This window comes from Cibotium barometz, chromosome 25 (genome assembly GCF_041138505.1).
Source record: "Cibotium barometz isolate CiBa-2024 chromosome 25, ASM4113850v1, whole genome shotgun sequence".
NCBI lineage: Eukaryota > Viridiplantae > Streptophyta > Polypodiopsida > Cyatheales > Cibotiaceae > Cibotium > Cibotium barometz.
In genome coordinates this window covers 23,108,736-23,132,129 of record NC_141070.1, presented here as the reverse complement: position 1 = coordinate 23,132,129, position 23,394 = coordinate 23,108,736, and the positions used below count along the sequence as shown (strand labels likewise).

The 23,394-nt window shown below is 45.1% G+C and overlaps 1 protein-coding gene across 1 annotated transcript in view; it reads right to left on the bottom strand.

The window, feature by feature from the left end:
• The window catches only part of LOC147624358 (Exostosin family protein), a 28,666-nt gene extending 9,235 nt beyond the window's left edge, over positions 1-19,431 (bottom strand). Inside the window, exon 1 of the mRNA XM_086819339.1 lies at positions 18,737-19,431. Coding sequence (XP_086675465.1) covers positions 18,737-19,406 — 670 coding nt within the window. The 5' untranslated portion in view covers positions 19,407-19,431. The remainder of the gene's footprint in view (positions 1-18,736) is intronic.
• Between the last annotated feature and the right edge of the window lie 3,963 nt (positions 19,432-23,394).

Genomic DNA, 23,394 nt, shown 5'->3' with positions numbered 1-23,394 from the left:
TAAGCGTAATACGCAGTGCTTAACTGATGGCCAGACAGAGATATACAACCAGTTGGCCTTTGATGTGCTGAAGTGTTATGTCCACGATCAGCAAGGTAAATGGGAATCGTTTTTGCCTTTAGTTTAAGCTGTTTTGAATGACTCTTTTTCTTCAACTATTCGCAGGACTCCATATGAGGCAGCGTTTGGAAGACCTTTCCAATCGTTGTTAACCAGGACTTCGTCTTCAGTACCGGAGGTGAACAGAGTGACGGAGTCTTACCAGGAGATCCTAGAGTCAGTTAAAGACAGATTGGCTAAAGCGCAAGAGGCCTACACTCGACAGGCCAATAAAGACCGAAGGGATATAAAGTTTTCGGAAGGAGATTGGGTGTATCTTCGGATTATGAAGCAAAGATTGAAGCAGGTGGGCAAGCGATGCCCAAAGTTGTCTTTTAGGAGCTTCGGACCATTTCCCATCCGGAAAAAGATTAATGAGGTGTCTATGCAGTTAAAGCTACCTCCGAGTTGGACTATGCACGATGTATTTCATGTCAATTGGCTAAAGCCATATGCAGGTCCACCCCCTTCAGAGGTCAAAGATAAAGCGGAACCAGATATTGTGAATGAAGCAGAAGTAATGGTTCCAGAACAGATCCTTCTGCACCGTTTCAAGCATGGCTCAGGCCGAAGACTACGACAGTTCCTCACGAAGTTTCAGGACCGAGGAACTCATGAAGCGGTATGGCTTGACAAAGAATTTTTCAAAGACTATCCGGCATTATTGACGGATTATTTGGAGCCTATGCAGCTTCCGTCAAGTTAAGCAGAAGGGGATGTCACATGCATCCCGCACTTGGATGCCACGTAGACATTTCTGTACAGAAGGTGCGAGACCTAGGATGGTGAACTAGTCCCATGTGAGCCCAGTCCGGGACGAGTCAGCCAGGGATCCATCTCAGTCGTCCGAGGTCAGGTGTGCATTGTCCTGCACATGAGTCCAAGGTCAAGTGTGCACTGTCTTGCACATGAAACATTCGTGCTGTGAGTCTCCCTCTAGAATGATGTCAACGGTTCTGTGTATCTGGTAAGGTACCGGATGCCAGATCACTGAGTAGAGTATGTTTAGGACAAGGGGCCAGCCCATAGGGCTACCCCGGAGCTTAGTATGGGCATGTGAAACCATCCCCATGTGGGCCAGTAAGGCCTAGGCTGGACCCACCAGCCATGGAGGGGCTGTCCTACAACCCTAGGGCAGAGATAAGGCTATTTCCAGGAGCTTACAGCCTTTATATGGTTGTAGGGCATGTATGGGGCAGCCCATACAAGCTGCCCAGCCCTGGGATTGTGGACAAAAGTTGTGTCCAGTCAATCAGAAGCAGGCGCATCACTTTCAGCCTGTTAGGAAAAAAAGGCAGTATTTTTTGGGATTTAATTCAGCATTTATTGCTGAATTTTCACCAGTCGTGGAACATTGCCTGTTTTTCAGCTGGCCGACTGCTCCTGAGGAGGAGTATAAATAGTGGAGGCCATAATCCCATCATTCATCTCATTTTTCACCAAGTGCTCAAGCAAACCAAGGGGCCAAGACAGCCAAGGGCTTGCTAACGCAAAGGGGTGTAAAACCGGTCTATGGACACATAAAGCGGTAATTCATTCACAAATAACCTGGACTTACTCAGACACACAATCACAGAATCCTCGCTCCCTCGCTCAACAACACATTGGCCCCGAAGTCCGGCGCCCCTTGCGGTATTTCTTTATTGTTAAAAGGTTGGAAATTACAAAGCACAAGTGCAACAAAGCACTCTACTTGCATCAGCTGAGTTTTACAAATTCTGGGAGAAATTTGCCAGCATAACTGCACTAAAACTGTTCCATAACATCTCAGAATGAGTCCCAATTGACAGGCTCACTTCCATAGGCATCAGACTACCCAATGGAGTCCAAAACATCACAATTCAGCTTGCTGTAATTTTCTGCACAGACCTGTTTTCAGCTCTGTTTTCAGCCCAAAATAACCCTTGTACTGTCCTGGAGGACTTTAGCAAAGTCCTACTGCATTTTGGCATCAACCGGGCAACATAACAACCCAAAAATAGCACTTAAACAGTGCTGAAACAGCATTGTATTGAAGAGGTTATTACCCTCTTCCGTCCCTGCTTTGGTGTAGGAACTAACTACACCGGTTCCTGTTCAAGGAGGCAACTAGCCTTTGCATAAAAGCATGAAATTCACACAATTGTACCTGATTTTATCTGATGAGAGCATTTCCATAGTCTGCAAGAGAGAGAAAGAGAGAGAGAGGCTGTGGGGAGCAAGCTCAACCCTCAATTCATGAGTTGTAGGGCAAGGGAGTGCACCACAAATGCTGGTTTTTTTTGCAACAAAACTACACGATGGCTGCAAATGAGTCTCCTTTTTCCAAATTCCCACGCTTCCCTCTTCTCTATGAGGAAAATGCACCAAAATTTGACACTTGGCACATTTTTAAGCCTTTTTCACATGCAATCTTCCAGGCTAAAAATCTCATGACTGATTCACATTCTCACAACAGTCCTTTGTCAGCTTTTGGTCCCCTTGACATTCCGCACAAACTGACACGAACACTTTTCAATTCCGACACTGCCAAAAATAGCAGTTTTCTAGATTTTAGGGATGATGTCATCTGCATTCCTTCTGGTCTCCTGACCATCTTTGACCACTATGGTCACTTCAGAATTTGCTTAGAATTCAAGATACATTCACATTTCGGTGGCGGCCACTTACTAGTGTAAACCGGCCTATACCCTCATTCAGTGGCCATGTCCTGGACACTGTCATTCATCTTTCAGTGCAGTTCTCAGGCTTAGCCAACCACTGGTCCAAAGTCCCACTGGCTGACCCATTCTGACATTGCAATGGCCCAAGCCCTTCCAAGAGATCCCGGGGGAAAGCAACAACAACCAAAGAGAAAGAAAAGAAAAATATATATTTATAAAGAAATGTAAATAAGGAAAACAACTGCAAAAAGTTTCACCTCCTGGTGACATACCCCCCTCTTGAAAGAAGCAAGCGACCTCGATTGCAAGTCCACATGCAAACGGATGACACAGGACGATCACAAGATCCCCCAGGTGATTAGTGTCATCGCATGTATCTCCTGCCAACGGATGACACGGGGCGATGATAGGGATTCCCCACTACCATTTGTGCCATCGCAGGTTCAAGCCTTTCAAATACATGTTTCCGGATGCAACACAGGGCGATAGCATATATCTTGTACTATTAGTGTCACAACATGTAAATCATTCATTTGAAGCATAGCAGATACAACTTCAAAGCACTGAAAGTTCATTCATTGATTAAGTCATTGACAACAAACGTCAAAACTATACATTGCCAAACATATAATACAAATGTACAGGTCATTCAAAATTCAGGTTCAAAAAGCATAAATAACTGGGATAGACTCTCCTTTTAGCTTCACATCCAGAACATGAGTCTTGTCCCTATGTACAATTGTGATTTTCATGTTGAAAGCATCCAACACTGCATGTTTCCTATGACACCATGGAATTCCCAATAGGACATCACATGCTTCCAAGGGCATGATAAGAAACTCCTCTGTGTCGACATAACTCTGTATATGCATGCGAAGTTTGCCAAGTATGGGAGTGACAGGAACTGAATGCCCAGGGCATGCCAAATCAGCCTGTCCAACTGGTCCCATCTCTTTAGCACGAATTCCTAACTTGGCTGCCAATGCTGGTGAAATAAAGTTGGCTCGATCACCAGGGTCAAAGACAATCAGCACTGTAGCATCTCTGATTTTACCCCATGCTCTGCACAATTCTGTCGCATCATCACATGGCTGGTCACCAACCATGTCAGATATCAATCCTGCACACTCGGCATTGTCTTCTTCTTGGATGGCCCTTGTTTATCCTCTGCATCTTTTGGTGGCTGTTGTGGACATTTTGCAGCCATATGCCCTTTCTGTTCACAGATGAAACATTTCCCAGCTTGCATCAATGCCTTTCTCTCTTCAAATGACTTGCCATATAGTGGCCTCTTCTGTCCTTTGTCTTGAGGTTCCTTCTTCACTGTGCTCTTAAAGCCACGTGAACCTCCCTGTAGCAATGCATTAGCCATGTTTGCATTCTCAATGAGCTGAGTCATATTAGAAACATTGGTCTTAATGCAATAATCCCTGCTCTGACAATGGCACTGTCCTATAGGAAGTTACTGGCAAGAGTGCATCCCAAAACTTCTTATTATACTCTTCCAAATTTACACAATTGGCTGCATCAAGTTTGTGCCATGCTGTCATAACATCCACTTCAAAAGTATTTGTAAGCCAGGCAAAAGAGAACTACTGCTTAAACTGAACCCATGTAGCAGGTGCTTGTCCTTGCATCAAGAGTGAAGTCCACCATTGCAATGCATTACCTTTCAAGAAAGTAGCAGCCTTCCACACCTTAGAAGACTCTGTAAAGTTACCCCCAATGTATGCTGCATCAAACTGCTGAATAAAAGTCAGCGCTTTCAATTTGTCTTGCATCCCACTGAAAGTCTCAAACTTTACTGCTTGACCTCCTCCTTTGTAATCCTTTTGCACCTTTTCTGCATCAGTCCTTACTGCTCTTTGTCCACTAGGTTGAGAAAATTCAGCCACACTGACAAGTGCTGCGGGCCCCAAAGGTGGACTAAAATAAGTTTGAAATCCGGGCTGCACACCTATATTGGCATAAAGAGGGTTCACAGCTTCCATAGGCATCCTTCCTGGTGACCCTCTTGACATCAGTCCTGGCAAAACTGTGGGGGGCCTAGCCGTGGCCTGGAAAACAGACCCACCACCAAAATAGCCGGGCTGGAAAGCAACGAATGGAGGAATGGTCGGCATGACCCTTTGCACATTACTTTCCTGGCCATTAAATGCATGTACCTGTGTCTGTGTAACATGCTGCACTGGATCAGCTGCCACTGCTGGTGTCTGCTCTACATGCTGTGGCATCCTTGGCATTTGTTCCTGAACCCTCTCAATTGCATGCTGAGATGATTCAGCATGGGAATCCCCTGTCCTTGACTGCAAATACCTCTTCATCCTGGGATTCTTCACCAACTGTTCAAAGGTACCAACCATGCTCAGGAGCTGCGCATGAAATAAATCCTCTTGTTCTTGTTCTTCCTCTAACAAGGCTGGCTGTACTACTGGCTCCATCCGAGCAGAGGCTAACACCTGGGCACCTGTCACCTCTATATGCTGTCTGCGAGTAGAAGAGGAACTCTCTTCGGCAGGGAGCTTGCCTTTCCCTTTGTCTGTCATACTGTCAACTGAAAGTTTAAGGGAACCTGTATCCAATTAAAGAGACCGTACTCTTTCTCACCTGTAATCAGTTGTACCTCACTATGTGTGTCTCTTGTTCACCCAATCCAATCCGTGTCCGGGCTCTTGTAGAAAAGAGGACCCTATCCCGGCAATGGAACCATAAAACCGGTCTATGGACACATAAAGCGGTAATTCATTCACAAATAACCTGGACTTACTCAGACACACAATCACAGAATCCTCGCTCCCTCGCTCAACAACACATTGGCCCCGAAGTCCGGCGCCCCTTGCGGTATTTCTTTATTGTTAAAAGGTTGGAAATTACAAAGCACAAGTGCAACAAAGCACTCTACTTGCATCAGCTGAGTTTTACAAATTTTGGGAGAAATTTGCCAGCATAACTGCACTAAAACTGTTCCATAACATCTCAGAATGAGTCCCAACTGACAGGCTCACTTCCATAGGCATCAGACTACCCAATGGAGTCCAAAACATCACAATTCAGCTTGCTGTAATTTTCTGCACAGACCTGTTTTCAGCTCTGTTTTCAGCCCAAAATAACCCTTGTACTGTCCTGGAGGACTTTAGCAAAGTCCTACTGCATTTTGGCATCAACCGGGCAACATAACAGCCCAAAAACAGCACTTAAACAGTGCTGAAACAGCATTGTATTGAAGAGGTTATTACCCTCTTCCGTCCCTGCTTTGGTGTAGGAACTAACTACACCGGTTCCTATTCAAGGAGGCAACTAGCCTTTGCATAAAAGCATGAAATTCACACAACTGTACCTGATTTTATCTGATGAGAGCATTTCCATAGTCTGCAAGAGAGAGAAAGAGAGAGAGAGGCTGTGGGGAGCAAGCTCAACCCTCAATTCATGAGTTGTAGCGCAAGGGAGTGCACCACAAATGCTGGTTTTTTTGCAACAAAACTACACGATGGCTGCAAATGAGTCTCCTTTTTCCAAATTCCCACGCTTCCCTCTTCTCTATGAGGAAAATGCACCAAAATTTGACACTTGGCACATTTTTAAGCCTTTTCCACATGCAATCTTCCAGGCTAAAAATCTCATGACTGATTCACATTCTCACAGACATTCCGCACAAACTGACGCGAACACTTTTCAATTCCGACACTGCCAAAAATAGCAGTTTCCTAGATTTTAGGGATGATGTCATCTGCATTCCTTCTGGTCTCCTGACCATCTTTGACCACTATGGTCACTTCAGAATTTGCTTAGAATTCAAGATACATTCACATTTCGGTGGCGGCCACTTACTAGTGTAAACCGGCCTATACCCTCATTCAGTGGCCATGTCCTAGACACTGTCATTCATCTTTCAGTGCAGTTCTCAGGCTTAGCCAACCACTGGTCCAAAGTCCCACTGGCTGACCCATTCTGACATTGCAATGGCCCAAGCCCTTCCAAGAGATCCCGGGGGAAAGCAACAACAACCAAAGAGAAAGAAAAGAAAAATATATATTTATAAAGAAATGTAAATAAGGTAAACAACTGCAAAAAGTTTCACCTCCTGGTGATAGGTGAAGGATTCAAGTCAAGGGCAGGATTTTCCAACCAAGAAAAGGTCAAGTTTTCTGTATTTGTTTTCAGATTTACATCATTCTAATAAAGCAAATACACCATCCGTGGTGGGGGCCCTACAGAGGGTAACTGGGACCCAATTCTGTGTCCTCTCCATCTCCCCCTTCTCTCTCTATTTTCTGCACATCTCCTTTCAGTTTGTGCGTTAATTCCGTCGCGAAAAGCGTGCTGATTTTCCGAGTTTTGAAGTACCGATCCTTCTCCGAAGCTTCCGCATATTACACTATACCAAAATAGACATGCTCCAAGCAAGTACACGAGGTACTAGACCCAATGGAACACCAATCCACCAAGCATTTCCAGGCATGTACACGGAGGCACAAGTCCCAACAGAAAGCCAAGTCCACAGTATCACATGAGTGGCATCAATCCCCGGCATATACAACTGCCATGGACACCAGTCCAATGTACATACATGATAAGAAAGCACGGGTGGACCAATTGGGTGGCCAAATGGTAACATCCCTCCCGGCTTCTAAACAGTTGTCTGCAACTGAAAAGCATCCAAATATGTCTGAAGCACATGCGAGCAATCTCTGAAGAACTCTTCATCTACCCATTTAGCATCAATGGGAAGATAGTTCTAAAACTTCACAAGGTAACGCCTCACAACTTTGCCTGCAACAAGCTTGCGTTCCTTGTGATACACAATCTGCTCTAGCTGCAAGATCTCCTCGAGCTCATCCACTTCTAGTGGATCCTCAATGACCGTCTCACTGGGCTCTGGAGGAAAAAAGCATTGCCTCTAGAAATCAAGTCTAGTAGTTGCCCAATTTATGATCAATTACCCTATGGAGACTCACATGAAAAGCATTGTATATGTGCCAATGACTAGGTAATGCCAATCTGAAAGCCACTTCATTGATCTTCTCGATCACTCGAAAAGGCCCATAGTACCTGGTTGCAAGCTAAGGATATGCAACCTCTTTGCCAGGCCTCTTTGCAAGTTTTGCTTTGTCAAATTTCAGCAATACCCAATCATTCTCTTTAACATCCAATTGCCTTCTATGCTTGTCGGCAGCCCTTTTATGCTTGTCTTGTGACCTTGCAATGGCTGTCCGCACCTAAGCAAAAGCAATATCCAAGTCTCTTACATACTCATCAGCTGCAAATATCTCATCCTTTGTGTGAAGGATGAGTGGCAAAACTACTTTACCATAAACAATCTCAAACGAGACCTTTCTCGTAGATGCATGCACCGTGTTGTTGTATGCAAATTCCACAAGCGGTAAGTACTTCTCCCAAGAAGACTTTTGATCCGCCACATAACATTTCAAGAGATCCAAAACGGCTGAATTTGTAGCCTCACTTTGCCCATCCGTTTGAGGGTGATAAGTTGATGAGAAGTCCAATTTGGTGCCCATATTATCAAATAAGGCCCGCCAAAAGAGACTTGTAGTCCTGGGATCTCTATCCCCCACAATGGACTTCGGCATTCCATGATATTTGAGCACTTGTGCAAGATATATTTTAACCATATGCTCAGCTTTGATGGTCTTTTTGACCGGCAAGAAATGAGCTTGCTTGCTAAACCTGTCCACAATTATCCAAATTACATCATTTTACCCTGTGGGGTCCGTGGCAAGTCTATAATGAAATCCACTGTAATACTTTTTCATGGCTGCGTGGAAATAGGCAATGGCTGAAGCAAACCTGGTGCCTTTTGCCTATCAAATTTCACCTTTTGACAGGTGATACATGCACGTCCATGTGCCTCTATGTCCTTCCGCATACCTGGCCAAAAGAAATACTGCTCAATCATGTGCGTAGTAGGCATTATGCCTCTATGACCAGCATATGGAGGAGCATGGCACTCATTCAAAACCTTTTGCCTCATGTCAGACATCACACATAGGCAATTATCTTTCATGAGATAACCCTCTTTGATCACATATGAGGCATGTGCATAACCAGCCATCAAATCTGTGATATGCAACGGAAGTCTTTGTATTGGTTGATCCTGTCACACAAATGCTCACACCGTCTTCTGTATCCTGAGTTTCGTGAGTTTAGCAATCCATTTCATTACTTCAAACTTTAAAGAGATGAGAGAGAGAGAGATGAGAACTGTACACCAGATTGGGTCCCGAATTACCCACTGAAGGGCCCCCTATCCCGATAACGAGATAGTATTTGCTTTATTTCTTTAGAGAGAATGACTTTGGACTATAGATAAGCCAAACGCAAGATCTCGGAGGATCGGAGAGAGGCTGATCTGTACACTGCTGTAGAAACACCTCGATGACTTGATCTCGAGCCTATGCACTCTTCCCAAGGGCATGAGGAAGGGCTGCACACCTGAGGCTGAGAGAAGAAGAAGGTGGACTGTTCTACTCATTGTTAGAATGCTGAAAACACATATGAATGCTGTGTTACCTTCACCAGATGACTGCTGAATGTGTGGATGATGCACAGAAGGCTGGACACTGATGCAAACAACTGTTTCAGGGCTGGAAACTGCTGTAGACTGAACCTTCAGGGCTGGAATCTGCTGTGGACAGAAACGCTGAACTGTAGAGAGGGCTGAGGACTGAAACGCATGAGAAACAGGGGCTGCAGGAGCTGCTGCTGTACGGCTGTGCAAAAACGCAGAGAAAACTGCTGATTGCTGGACAAAAACGCAGGTATATGCAGGCTGCTTCTGGCGTTGAACTAAGGATGAACTGTGGACTGAATCAAGGCCTGAACTGAGTGCTGAATTCAGGGCTGAATGAGGCTGAAGGCAGGCACCTAGGGCTGGGCTGAAGCTATGGATCTCAAGGGGGCTGGAGAAGAAAGCTTATGGGCACTAGGGCTGGATTAGTCTTGGGCTGAAAGCAAGAAAGAGGAGAGCTCTTAGCACAATGAAGACTGAATGAGGAAAAGAGGCTCTAGGCAAGCCTATTTATACTAACTGGAGGTTGGTCATTTAATAAAGTTAATATTTATAAATGCCCAATAATGCAAATAATGATAAATAAATACTAATAAATATGGGAAAAATACCAGATAAATCCCAGTAAATTCCCTAAGGCTTTGGGGATGTTCTAAATGATGCACAGGCATATGTATGCATATTATGCAAGATGCAGAGTGTTTTCTGATGCAAACCCTAAGGCTTCTACTGACTCTACATGCATGAATGATTCTCTCCAAGTGGGTTAAGGGACTTGACTGACTGACTGACCCACTAAGGCTGAGAAATGACCTACGTAGCTCGTGTCTGACTTATCCTGGACTGAGGATGTACAATGGGATCACGGCGTACGACAAATATCATCCTATTGGGTTCTAAAACTGTACAACTGTTGCACTTCTGATGATGAGCCATCTTGTCACCATGCACTGAGTGCAGAGTGCATGTGACATTCCCTCCTGATTAGCTTGGCGGCAGGTTCATGGCTTCCAAGTAGTCCGCCAATAACTGGGGGTACTCCTGGAAGAACTCCTCGTCGAGCCATACGGCTTCGTGGGTGCCTCGATCTCGGAACTTCGTATAGAACTGACGAATTCGTCGACCGGAACCATGCTTCCATCGATGAAGAAGGATCTGCTCAGGCTCAATAACTTCTGCCTCGTCTACCACGTCTGGCTGCTGTTCATCTGAAACATCAAACACTTCTGGACCAACATATGGTTTTAGCCAAGAAACATGGAAAACATCATGCATTGTCCAACTGGCAGGCAACTTTAACTTCATTGAGACATCACTTATCTTCTTAACTATTGGAAAAGGGCCAAAACTACGGAATGAAAGCTTGGGACAACGTTTGCCCACTTGTTTCAATCTCTGCTTCATGATACGCAAATAGACCCAATCCCCTTCCTTGAAATGGACATCTTGTCTAGATTTATTTGCCTGTCTGCTATATGCTTCCTGAGCTTTGGTCAAGCGGTCCTTAACTGACTCAATGATCTCGGAAAATGCTTCCGTGGTTTTATTAGCCTCTAAAGATGGAGACACCATTCTCGTCAAAAGAGAAGAAAAACGGCGACCAAAGGCTGCTTCATATGGAATCCGTCCGACACTGGATGAATGAGTGTCGTTCAAGATAGCTTGGACCAACGGAAGATAGTGCTCCCATTTGGACTGCTGGTCATGACAGTATGACTTGAGGACATCAAAGGCCAACTGATTATAAATTTCTGTCTGGCCATCTGTCTGGGGATGGAATGCACTAGACAACTGCAACTTAGTTCCAAAGTTTTCAAATAATGCCCTCTAGAAATGCGAGGTAAACTTGGAATCTCTGTCTGATGTTATGGTGCTAGGCAAACCACAAATTGGATACCAATGCTTGAGAAACAGACGGGCTACGTCCTCGGCTGTGGCCGTATGCTTGCATGGGATGAGCATGCAGAACTTACTAAAGCGATCCACAATGGTAAAACACTCAGTGTTACGGGATCCAGTGGATGCTGGTAGAGGCCCTACAAAGTCCATAGATATGTCAATAAAAGGTCCGTCGGGGATAAGCAAAGGTTGAAGTAAACCTGCCTTCTTTGTATGGGGAACCTTGACTTTTTGACAAATCTTACAGGCTTGTACATGAGCATAGACATCACGCCTCATCTTTGGCCAATAAAAGGACCGTTCTAATTTCTCGAGGGTACTGTTGATACCCCTATGTCCTCCAACTAAGGAGTCATGGGCATCGTGGAGAAGAGCGGAACGCTTTTCCCGAGTAACACAGAGACGGTTCTTGTAGAACAACCAACCGTTCTGTACTGAATAGTGGCCAGGCTCAGAAGTGAGGGCCAAACTATACTGAGTACCAAACTCAGGGGAGTCGACATATTGGTCTTTCATACTATCCAAGTCCTTCCCCGTGATTTCGAGAATGGTAGCTTCTTGGACTGCCTGGATGCTGGACTTTCGACTGAGAGCATCTGCTACTGGGTTATGCTTACCAGGGATGTATTCAATCATACCTCCAAACTGTTGGAAGATTTGACTCCACCTGGCCTGTCGATCACTCCACTGGGCACTTAGCATAGTCTGAAGCCACTTAAGTGCGTGGTGGTCTGTTTTCACTGTGAAAGCCTGTCCATAAAGAAAAGGCTTCCAATGTTTGAGCGCTGTGATCACACCCAAAAGCTCTTTATCATATACCGAATAATTCTTTTCGGTGACATCCAACTTTCTGCTGTAATATGCCACGGGTCTATTGTCCTGCTGGAGGACTGCACCTATGGCTACATTGCTGGCATCGGTGATGACCTCGAAAGGTTCGTCCCATGATGCTAACTTTAATACAGGTGCTTCTGAGGCAGCTTTCTGGAGTGCACGGAATGCATCAAGTGCCTTACCTGTAACTGAGACTTTCTGCTTGCGAGTCTTCACCCCCTTGAGCAAGTCGGTAAGAGGTGCTGCAAGGTTGGAAAACTGATGGACATGGATACTATAGGCCTGACAAAGACCTACAAATGAACGGATTTCTTGGGCGGTCTTAGGAATGTCCCAATCTAAGATCTCTTGAACCTTTGAGGGGTCCAGTCTAATCCCATCGAAACCGATGATGTAGCCCAAGTACTGAACTTCCTTAACACCAAAGATAGACTTTTTGGCGTTTATGTAGAGCTGATTATCTCGCAAAAGTTGCAAGACTTTCTCCACATCTTTCTCATGCTGCTCCGCAGTGGCTGAGAAGACTAGTATGTCATCAAGGAATATGAAAACACACTTCCCAATGTGGACTGCGAAAATCCTAGACATCATCTTATTGAACGTTGCGGGTGCATTTGTAAGCCCAAAAGGCATGACTACGAACTCGTAGTGACCACGCTCTGTCCTGAAAGCTGTTTTTGGAATGTCAACTTCAAAAATGCGGACCTGATGGTAACCACTCTTGAGGTCGATCTTAGTGAAAAACTTAGCACCGTCTAAACGCTCCAAAATGTACTCTATCCTGGGCATAGGAAACTTATTCTTGATAGTGAGTTTGTTTAATGCCCTGTAGTCTACACAAAGGCGTGCAAACTTGTCCTTCTTTTGGACAAATAGGATAGGTGCAGCAAATGGGGAGGAAGAAGACCGAATGAATCCGGCTCGGAGAAGCTCACATAACTGCTTTTCCAACTTGCCCTCTAAAGTCTTGGAAAGACGATAGGGAAACCTACTAGGAGGATCTGATCCAGGGACCAAATCAATGTGATGGTCCTCAAGGCGAGAGGGTGGGAGACTGGGCGGGAGATCGTCCCTAAGCATAATGTCCTGGTGTCTGGATAGGAGGTCTGCTAACTGAGGGACTGAACATGTAATGGATGCTACTAATGAGGGAGGGGCTGTTTGAGCACGAACATAAAGGAGTGCTCCTTCTGCTCCCTTGCGGATAGTTCGTCTGGCTTGGAGATGTGAAATCAATGGGATGCCAAGAATGCTTCTATCCCCCCGAATCATGACAGGCTCAGGAAAACCTTTACAAATAGTAAAAGTGTCCTGCCCCCAATTGGGAATAGGCTCATACTGACGGAACCACTGAATTCCTAAGATCATGTCACACCCTAACAAAGGTGAGACGATGAAATCTCGTTGAAATGAGGCCTTCTGAACTTCAAAGGCAAACTGCTGTGCCTTCTGGGAAATGTGGGTGCGAAGACCAGGTGTAAACCCGTCCACATCCAGATGATATGGGACTAAAGTGCAGTTCAATTTATTAGCCAACTGGGGAGAGATGGCGTCTTCAGAACTGCCCATATCGAAAAGGACTACAAACTGTCGGCCCTGGGCAGAGCCATAAGCTCGGATAAGGCTCTTCTGAGCAGCATCGCTCTCACCCTCCTGCTTAGCATCAAAGACCACGGATGGCATAGGATGCATGGAAGGTAAAAGTTGAACTGCATTTGAGGTAGTAGGCGGGGCTGGAGGAGCTGGGGAGGCTGTGGCAACTGTGGCAGAAGGGGCTTTGGCAGCTTGTGCCGCTTGCCATTTGTGGCAATCCTTCTTACCATGCCCTATAATGTGACAGAAAAAACATCTATTTTCTGACTGGTACTTCCTTTGCTCCTCTGGAGGAAGATAACCTCCAGTAATGCCTGCTTTAGCCTTTTCATCAGGGGTTTTCTTAGGTTCTTTATCCTTCTTACCCCCTGAACTGGAGCTATTCCTGCTGTCCTTCTTAGCATCTTTAGAAGATGCGTTACCTTTCCCTGTCTGTGCAGCTGATTGCTGCTGCTGGGGTTTGGTACTGGACTGAGATGTCTGCTTGGGCTTGCCCCCGTTGAGCTTCATTTCTTCATTCTGAGCGAGAGTCAGAGCCCGGTCATATGTACTTGGTTCAAAGTTACGAACTGTGAACCGAATGTTGGAGTCCAATCCACGAATGAATTGCTCCATCTTGGCCTGCTCAGATAACCCTAACTACTGTGCTAAAGTAATAACCTTACCGGAAAACTGAAGCACTGGGAAACCGTTCTGTCTGAGTCCATAGAACTCGTCTTTCAGACCGGTCATGTACTGGGGCGGGAGAAATCTGGTCTTCAGGTCATGGACAAAGATGTCCCAGTCAAAGGCTGTAACACCTGTGGCCTGGTCAGTATGAATACTAGACCAATGCTGCCACCAAGGGACTGCCTCACCAGTGAGATGGAGAGCCGCTAAGTGGACTTTGTCTTGTGGGTCTGTGATCTTAGCTAATGGAAAATGAGCATTAAACTGATGAATAAATTGATTAACTGAAGAATGATCACACTTACCATCATACTTGCTGAAATTCGGTTGACTGCGAATGATGGTGGTTGATGCTTTTGCGGGATGCTGGCTGGTGACACCTATGACTGGGGAGACTGAGGAGAGCTGCTGATACCTCAAGTGTATGGCCTCCTTTTCCCGTTGGTGTTCGAGTAACATACGTTCTCGATCAAGCTCACGTTGGTGTTCCCGAGCGGCGAGTTCAGCCTGACGCCGGTCTTCGTCGATCCTGCGTTGGGCTTCCTCATAGTCCCGTCTTTCTTCTTTTTCTCTTCTCCTTCGGGCCTCGTCCTCTCTCCTTTGTTGTTCCATCTGAAAGAAGAGGGAGATGTAGTCGGGTGCTGCTGGAGGTGTAGAAGGACGTGCTGCTGCTGCCTCCAAGAGTTGGAGACGGGCCATGAGTAGGTTCTGAGCTCTAAGAAGAGCTATGGTGTCTGCTGTAGGCGGAAGAACAAGGTCTCCTTCGGGGGAGATGTCTTCCGGCTGATGAGTACTCTCTCCTGTAGACATGATGCTGAAGTCGGTGGTCGTGCCGGAACGCAATCTAACCATCCGAGGATGCCCCCACGCTAGGATACGGTGTGTGTGGACTATCTGAATCTGATACTAATGTGATATGCAGCGGAAGTCTTTGTATTGGTTGATCCTGTCACACAAATGCTCACACCGTCTTCTGTATCCTGAGTTTCGTGAGTTTAGCAATCCATTTCATTACTTCAAACTTTAAAGAGATGAGAGAGAGAGAGATGAGAACTGTACACCAGATTGGGTCCCGAATTACCCACTGAAGGGCCCCCTATCCCGATAACGAGATAGTATTTGCTTTATTTCTTTAGAGAGAATGACTTTGGACTGTAGATAAGCCAAACGCAAGATCTCGGAGGATCGGAGAGAGGCTGATCTGTACACTGCTGTAGAAACACCTCGATGACTTGATCTCGAGCCTATGCACTCTTCCCAAGGGCATGAGGAAGGGCTGCACACCTGAGGCTGAGAGAAGAAGAAGGTGGACTGTTCTACTCACTATTAGAATGCTGAAAACACATATGAATGCTGTGTTACCTTCACCGGATGACTGCTGAATGTGTGGATGATGCACAGAAGGCTGGACACTGATGCAAACAACTGTTTCAGGGCTGGAAACTGCTGTAGACTGAAACTTCAGGGCTGGAATCTGCTGTGGACAGAAACGCTGAACTGTAGAGAGGGCTGAGGACTGAAACGCATGAGAAACAGGGGCTGCAGGAGCTGCTGCTATACGGCTGTGCAAAAACGCAGAGAAAACTGCTGATTGCTGGACAAAAACGCAGGTATATGCAGGCTGCTTCTGGCGTTGAACTGAGGATGAACTGTGGACTGAATCAGGGCCTGAACTGAGTGCTGAATTCAGGGCTGAATGAGGCTGAAGGCAGGCACCTAGGGCTGGGCTGAAGCTATGGATCTCAAGGGGGCTGGAGAAGAAAGCTTACGGGCACCAGGGCTGGATTAGTCTTGGGTTGAAAGCAAGAAAGAGGAGAGCTCTTAGCACAATGAAGACTGAATGAGGAAAAGAGGCTCTAGGCAAGCCTATTTATACTAACTGGAGGTTGGTCATTTAATAAAGTACCAGATAAATCCCAGTAAATTCCCTAAGGCTTTGGGGATGTTCTAAATGATGCACAGGCATATGTATGCATATTATGCAAGATGCAGAGTGCTTTTTGATGCAAACCCTAAGGCTTCTACTGACTCTACATGCATGAATGATTCTCTCCAAGTGGGTTAAGGGACTTGACTGACTGACTGACCCACTAAGGCTGAGGAATGACCTACGTAGCTCGTGCCTGACTTATCCTGGACTGAGGATGTACAATGGGATCACGGCGTACGACAAATATCATCCTATTGGGTTCTAAAACTGTACAACTGTTGCACTTCTGATGATGAGCCATCTTGCCACCATGCACTGAGTGCAGAGTGCATATGAGAAGGAAGCACAGAAGGGAGCGAGGAGTAGCATGCACCGAACTCAATTCGGACCAATTTCTCGTAGATACAGCTAGCATACACATACATGGGAAGCTCAACCATAAACAGTCCATGACTACATGTAGTGTCCAACACCCATGTCCATGGATAATAGAGAATTTACAATATAAATCCGAGAAATTAGAAAATAGTTACAGCCGACAGCCATCCCACACCCAAAAAAATACATGAAAAGTGAGGAAAAATGGGGGAACACCAAAACTGGGCAGGCACATCCACAACAAAGGCCCTGGTATAATGTACAGACAAGAGATGCCTACTAACACCCCCTCTCAACTCCTGGATGTGGAACCAACCCCAAAGAGCTAGAGTGTTGCTGGAGCATAGCTTGAGGTAGAGACTTCATGAAGAGGTCCTCCGTCCATAGTCACTAGAAACGTTTCGGGTTTTTAAGGTTTCGAGGGAAAACGTTTCGGCTTTCAGCTAAGAAACGGCAAGGTTTTGGATTTTTTTCTATATAATTTTTCATTGCTAAAGTTCCAAAAAATAGGAACTTTTAACTTTGAGAAACATTTTTTTTTTAAGAAACCAAAAAAATCAAGAGTTTTCGGAATGTTTCTTGCGTTTCGAGGTTTCTCACTCCAAAAACGCGTTTTCATGTGACACTGCCTCCGTCGAACAATAAACAAGCAAGATGTCACCAGCCAAAATCTTCTCTCGAACAAAGTAATATTGTATCTCTATGTGCTTGGTCCGGGCATGGAAAACCGGGTTCCGAGCAATAGCAATACAGCTTTGGTTATCGCACTGGATGACTGTGGGCTCCTTCTATGGAAACCCAATCTCGCCAAGAAACCTTCGTAACCACATAACCTGGCAAGCAGCTCGATACTCTGCCTCTGTAGACGACAAGGCAATAGTTGGCTGTCTCTTGTTGCTCCATGAAACAGCTCCTGAGCCGAGGGTAAAACTGTAGCCTGATGCAGATCTCCTCGTGTCTGGATCTCCTCCCCAATCTAAGTCACTCCAACCTTGGAGTCGGACTCAATCATTCGTTTTCTCTCCAGTGTCGTAGAAGAGTCCAAGATCTGCAATCTTGCGTCCCAATGAGACTTCAAAGGCATCTGCATGAACGAGCTCAACAGTCCCACAGGAAAACTCAAGTAAAATCTGGTGTTTAGCAACCAGATCAATGAACCAACCAGCTTCCGATACAGAGAGGCATCACCCGGCTCACAAAGATCATTCACTGTAGGCTTCGTGTTCGGGTCCATCGGTGACGTGATAGGCTTGGAGTTCTCCATCCCAAAGGCCTCAAGCAACTCATGAACATACCGCTGTTGAGAGACAAAGAACCCCCTCTGGGTCTGCCAGATCTCCAATCCCAAGAAGAAGTGGAGTAAGCCTAAGTTGGTCATCTCAAACTCCTTTGACGAGACAGTCTTCGTCACTGCAATGTGCTGCACATGACCGCCAGTGAGAATGAGGTCATCCACATAAAGGATGATCAAAGTGACCAAACTGCAGTTCCAAAAGAGATACAATTTAGGATCTGCAACTGATCTCTGAAATCTAGTCCGTAGAAAGAAGGAATCAATCTTCTGATTCCAAGCCCTAGGAGCCTACTTAAGACCATACAAGGCCTTCCACAACCTGTAAACCATCCCCTTTGATCCTGGAACCTCAAAGCCTGGTGGCTACTCATGGCAACCACAATTGTCAAACCATAATGACCCTTTTTCAACTTCAATGCACACCATTTGCATTTGACCTCTCTCATGGCCTTAGTTGCATGTGATTGCTGCTTATAATGTATTATGGGTGGGTTCTCAAAAGAGGCCATTTGCTCAAGGTTGTCCCCATTGCATCACATTCCTGGAAGGCATTATCTACTCAAAACAGCTAGTAAATACAATCAATTATCATGTGCCTAAATAGAGCCCAAAGGTGCTCTGTAATCTATCAACAAATATCAAACAGAGTATGTGAATAATTGATCTGGAGAGCGTGTGGGTGCAAGTGAAAGAGCGTGTGTGTGTGCATGCGTGTGTTCGTTTTATCAGCAATACTTGAGTGTTGATGCATTTACTGTAAGGCCCTATCCAATTTCGATAATCCCATTCCTTTACCTCAGAGTAACTCACATAAAACCCAATCTAAAGATGAAAAAAATTGAGCAAGCCAAGCGCAAGAAGAGCACCCTTACCAGTAAGCACGAAGATATGATCACGCCCACCCGACCGCCTCCATTCGGGAGTATTCTTCACTATCTCCATCACCCGAGCCTGGCGGTCATAGTCAGCATTGTCCTTCCGGTGCCGGAACTTCCCCTTAGCCTTATGCAGCTGCAATTCTGCACTCAGAGTTGCAAAAAATGGCACAAAGATGACATCTGCAATGGAAGAGTTCCACACCCTTCTGGCCACTGAGTTGCCTCTCTGATCTTCAGGGGTCATGAGATCTCCCAATAGCCAGTATTCTGCGCTGTACTGCTTGATGAGGGGGTCCTCAGGGTATGGTGGGATGTCTACATTCTGTCTTGAAAGCCTAACCGTGGGGTATGGCGATCTCTCTTCATTGCGGCCAGAAACCCTAACCCTAGGGTATGCTGAAATCTGTACATTATGGCTTGAAACAAAATTGTGTGCATTTTTGGATCTTTCAAAATCCCAGTATTCATGTAAGAGTCCATAGTTGAGCTCTTGGGGGAGATCTGCAACGAAGACATTGACCTTAGTTTTCTGATAGTTGGAAGGGGAAGTCCAGGACCTGGTGGAGGTTTGCAAGGAGGGGCGGGATTTAAGCAGGAAAGAGAAGAGCAGCAGAAATAATGGGGAGAGTGAGATGAGAAAGATGACAAGGAAACGACTCTGCATTGTTGTGTGTCCCAAGCCCACTCGCACGCTCACACCATTCTAAGCTTCCTCCAATGTAAGAAGCATCATATCTGATTTTTTTTGGGGAATATAATTATATTTATATTTATAAACTGTCTTAGATCTCATCAAAATACCGAGTACGACTCTTCAGTGTTTAGTTGTTTGTTTAGTAGACCACAAATCTGATCCCGCCTCTCATCCTCCCAGATAAAAGATGAGTTTTCCCAACTGATGTGGTAACCCAGTCGTAAGGCAGCCACCAATAAGGTCTCAGTGGTGCACCCCTTAGGACTCTGCTCCTCCAAAGCCTCTTTCTTGGTCCATATCTTCACATCTGGCCTTCTTCCAATAAGGTTCTCTAGCAGCGCCATCATGAAGGTGTGTGTAGGTTGTTTCTCCTTCAGATACCATCTTTGTGTTTTAGGTCCAAACTTTGGCAAACCAGCTCTGCTATTCCTGTCAAACACCAACTCCTTCACATCTTTCCCTGCATATACCTGCCACATGCCATGAAATGGTTAGGTTGTCCCAATATGTGCATCTATCCCATCAGCAAAGTGAGTGGCTCATCCTATTCCTGTCTGTAAAGCCTGCATTGTCATTCATCTTATTCACATAAAATACAGACTAGCAGTGATGCACACACCTGTACATCAATTCTACAGCATCTAATCTATGCCTTAATCCCTTTTGAAATACTAGACAGTTTCTAGAAGTCCAAATATCCCATAAACAAGTATACCTAACCAGGTTGAACACCACATCAGCTGACCCCTCTAGTCCAGTTAGCTTCCCCACCAACCAATCCCCCCAAGGCCCCTCTAAACGTATACTCGTAAATACCCACTTATCTATTTTGCTCCACATCCCCTTGATAGCAGGGCATCCCCATAAAGCATGTCTACCATCTTCAACTGTTGATCCACATCTAGGACAAACCCCTAAGGTAAATTTTCTATGTACCAACTTGTATCCAAGAGGAAGGGCCCACATATATACTCTAATTCTTCTAATAGGAACCTTTTAAGGCCCAATTTTTTGCCTTGGTTCCATTGTTTGATGATACTTCTAATAAAAAGATACGAGGCCCAAAGTTTTTTGCCCTCCCTTTCTAGGACTAAGGCTCTAGTTTCACACCCTACAATTGGACAATTCTTGAGCTAGAGACGCTTGGGCGGTCGGTGATCCCTCTAGCCAAGCAGAATTGAGCTGGTAGTCATCTTCAAAGAGGCTCCTTGGTCCCTCAACTTGTGAACCACGAGCCTCGTCTCACAAACAAGCATTAACGCTTCTCCTTGACTAGCCCAGAACACTCTATTACAAAAAGGAGTTCGTGACCTTGGATGTCACATCGGATACTTGCTTTGTCTTGCAACCTCACCTAAAAAGCTTAGTTTCCACCTTCATTGAAGAAAATTGATTGGTGCAGCAATACCCCTTCAATAGTCCAACGAAAGCATGTGAAGCTATCCTAAGGCTGGATACATAACAACAAGATCTCCTATCATTAAAACCTATGTGGGAGTAGGACATAAGAATTTGTAGGATGGGCGGAGAGAAAAAGATGAGCGTGGGCCCTTGCCTAATTGGTTAGCGCCCTACCCAAGAGGTCACAAGCTCAAACCCCAACACCTCTTTTAAAAAACAGAAGTTCTATTACATAATCATCTCACTTTGCTTTATTTTTAAGAGAGTTATGAAGATTGGGTTTTTAAGATAACCACCACGTTAATATGCAAAAGACATGCTTACGATGGTTTTTGAAATGGGAAGGGAATTATGACAAACATAACACCTAGAGGCTCATAGTTGGCTCAAAGTTGGGCAAAAAAAACAAATACACATCTCAAGCATGATGAACAAATTTGATGGAACTAGAGATCCCATTCAGTAGAGAAGTTCGATCAAGTTTACGAGGCCATGGGAAGGAGATTGACAATATTTAAACTTTGCCTTAAAGACAAAGCACACTAGTTTAGGTCTTCAAACCTACGAGGTCTTGAGACATACATTTATTGTGGAATTCTCACCCAATGGAGCCAAATGGAGCCCATTGCACATATCTATAACCTCAAGCAAGAGGAGGGTGAGATAACATGGGACTACATTGCTAGAACCAAGTATCTCCACATAAGATGTAGTCCTCGCAAAACAAAAGACTAGATGACTTATTGCTCATTGGTCGGTTTATGATCAATCATAAGAGCAAGAGGCTTCATGACTATCTCTACAAGTCTAGACACTACATCTTTGATGACTGTTGCCTTGAGGCAATAGACCTAGTAGACAATCTATAAGATAAGAATGTAGCACAAACCAAGAGATACGGGAGACAATGCATCATCCAAAGCCTCAATAGCTAACGGTGCCCAACTAGCTAGATTCCTAGTTAAGGGCATGAGCATGGATGTGTTGGTAGAAATTCTACTTAATTGATCAGGTCAATAGAGGTAGGGCCAATGCCAAGCCCAAGCCCAAGCCCAACCCCAAGTCCAGCCTCCCCATCAAGTTTCTTTAGCATCACACCCACACCTATTTCCACGGAGAGATAAGCTTTGGTGTGCAATTTGCCCCCAAAATAATACAAGTATAGAAACCCGATGCTGAGGCCTAGATAACAATAGTTTTGTGCTCATTGCCAACACCATGGGAAGCATGGTGTTGGCAATCCCTCGTTTTCCTGGTACTGAGGTAACCCAACGAGGCAGCGGGCTTCAGCACCATGATAGATGCTCCTCATGCCAAGGCAAGCATTAGTCTTACCATCCCTACTAACAGTCACTCCTCAACTGGCATAAGCATCCCTTTAGCATGAGGCCAGTGATCACAATATCATTAAGGGTGACCTTAAAGCCGTCCTCCCACATCCCCTTACTGCTGAGAGGTATGTGTAAAACCCCATGATTGCCATATCCACACTACCACCTCAACTGGTTCCACCAATAATCACACTAGTATAATAGTACACTCATTGAATCTACTTGTAGAGACATAAACTCATGAACAAGAGAGTTATGAGTATTATGAAAAACAAGACCCATACCAGCAACGATATATAATCCTTAGGGCATCCTAAAAAGATTTCTCCCATAGACTATGCTTTTGTGTTGGCAACCATGGTGTAACAAAGAGACCTTAACAATATGGTATGTAGGCCACCAATACAACACTTCCGATGCAAAGGCCCACATCGTATTGCGGAGTGTCCTCACAAAGCCTACACCAAATCCCATGATTGCTCCAAACACTTCAAATCCAGTGTCGAACCCCAATGTAATTCCTTATGGAGGCACATGTTTACAAGTGTTGGCTTGATCATGTTTAGGATTGTCCCAATAAAGTGACAAGGGACCAAGTGGCATTAATTGTCACATCAACAAGCCTTAATTTGATGATTGTACAAGTAGGATCTATCCATATAGTCCCCCTTAATTCCATCACAAGGGTCTAAGCTAAGACACGAGGGAACAAGGTTGCCAAGCAAAGCTCAAGCTTCAATTTTGAAGCAAGCAGAAAAAGAGCCAGTGGTGCAAGCCTCAAAGGTTGTAGTATACCCTAAAAGGTCTAAAAGGTCTAATAGAGTAGAACCAGAGGTCCAAAATAAGAATACCTCAAAGGTTGTAGTATACCCTAAAAGGTCTAATAGAGTAGAACCAGAGGTCCAAAATAAGAATACCTCAAAGAGCATGCGGAAACATAATGTGAGATGAGTCAAGGACAAGGACATCATGACTATCGAAAGCGGTTTAAACAATAGCTCTAAAGTTTTCTCCCTTGTGGAGACAACTCCTACTCGAACTCACTTTAAAAAGAAGCCCATTGATTACAAAAACCTTCTGAAGAAGATCAAAGAGTCTCCCAACCCTATGTCGAAGAGAAAGAGAGAATCAAACATGCCTAAGGGCTTGTTAGAAGGTGCAGGCTCAACTAGAGCTAGTAATAACTTGTCGAGTACGAACCACTGACCCTACCTAAGCATATCCCA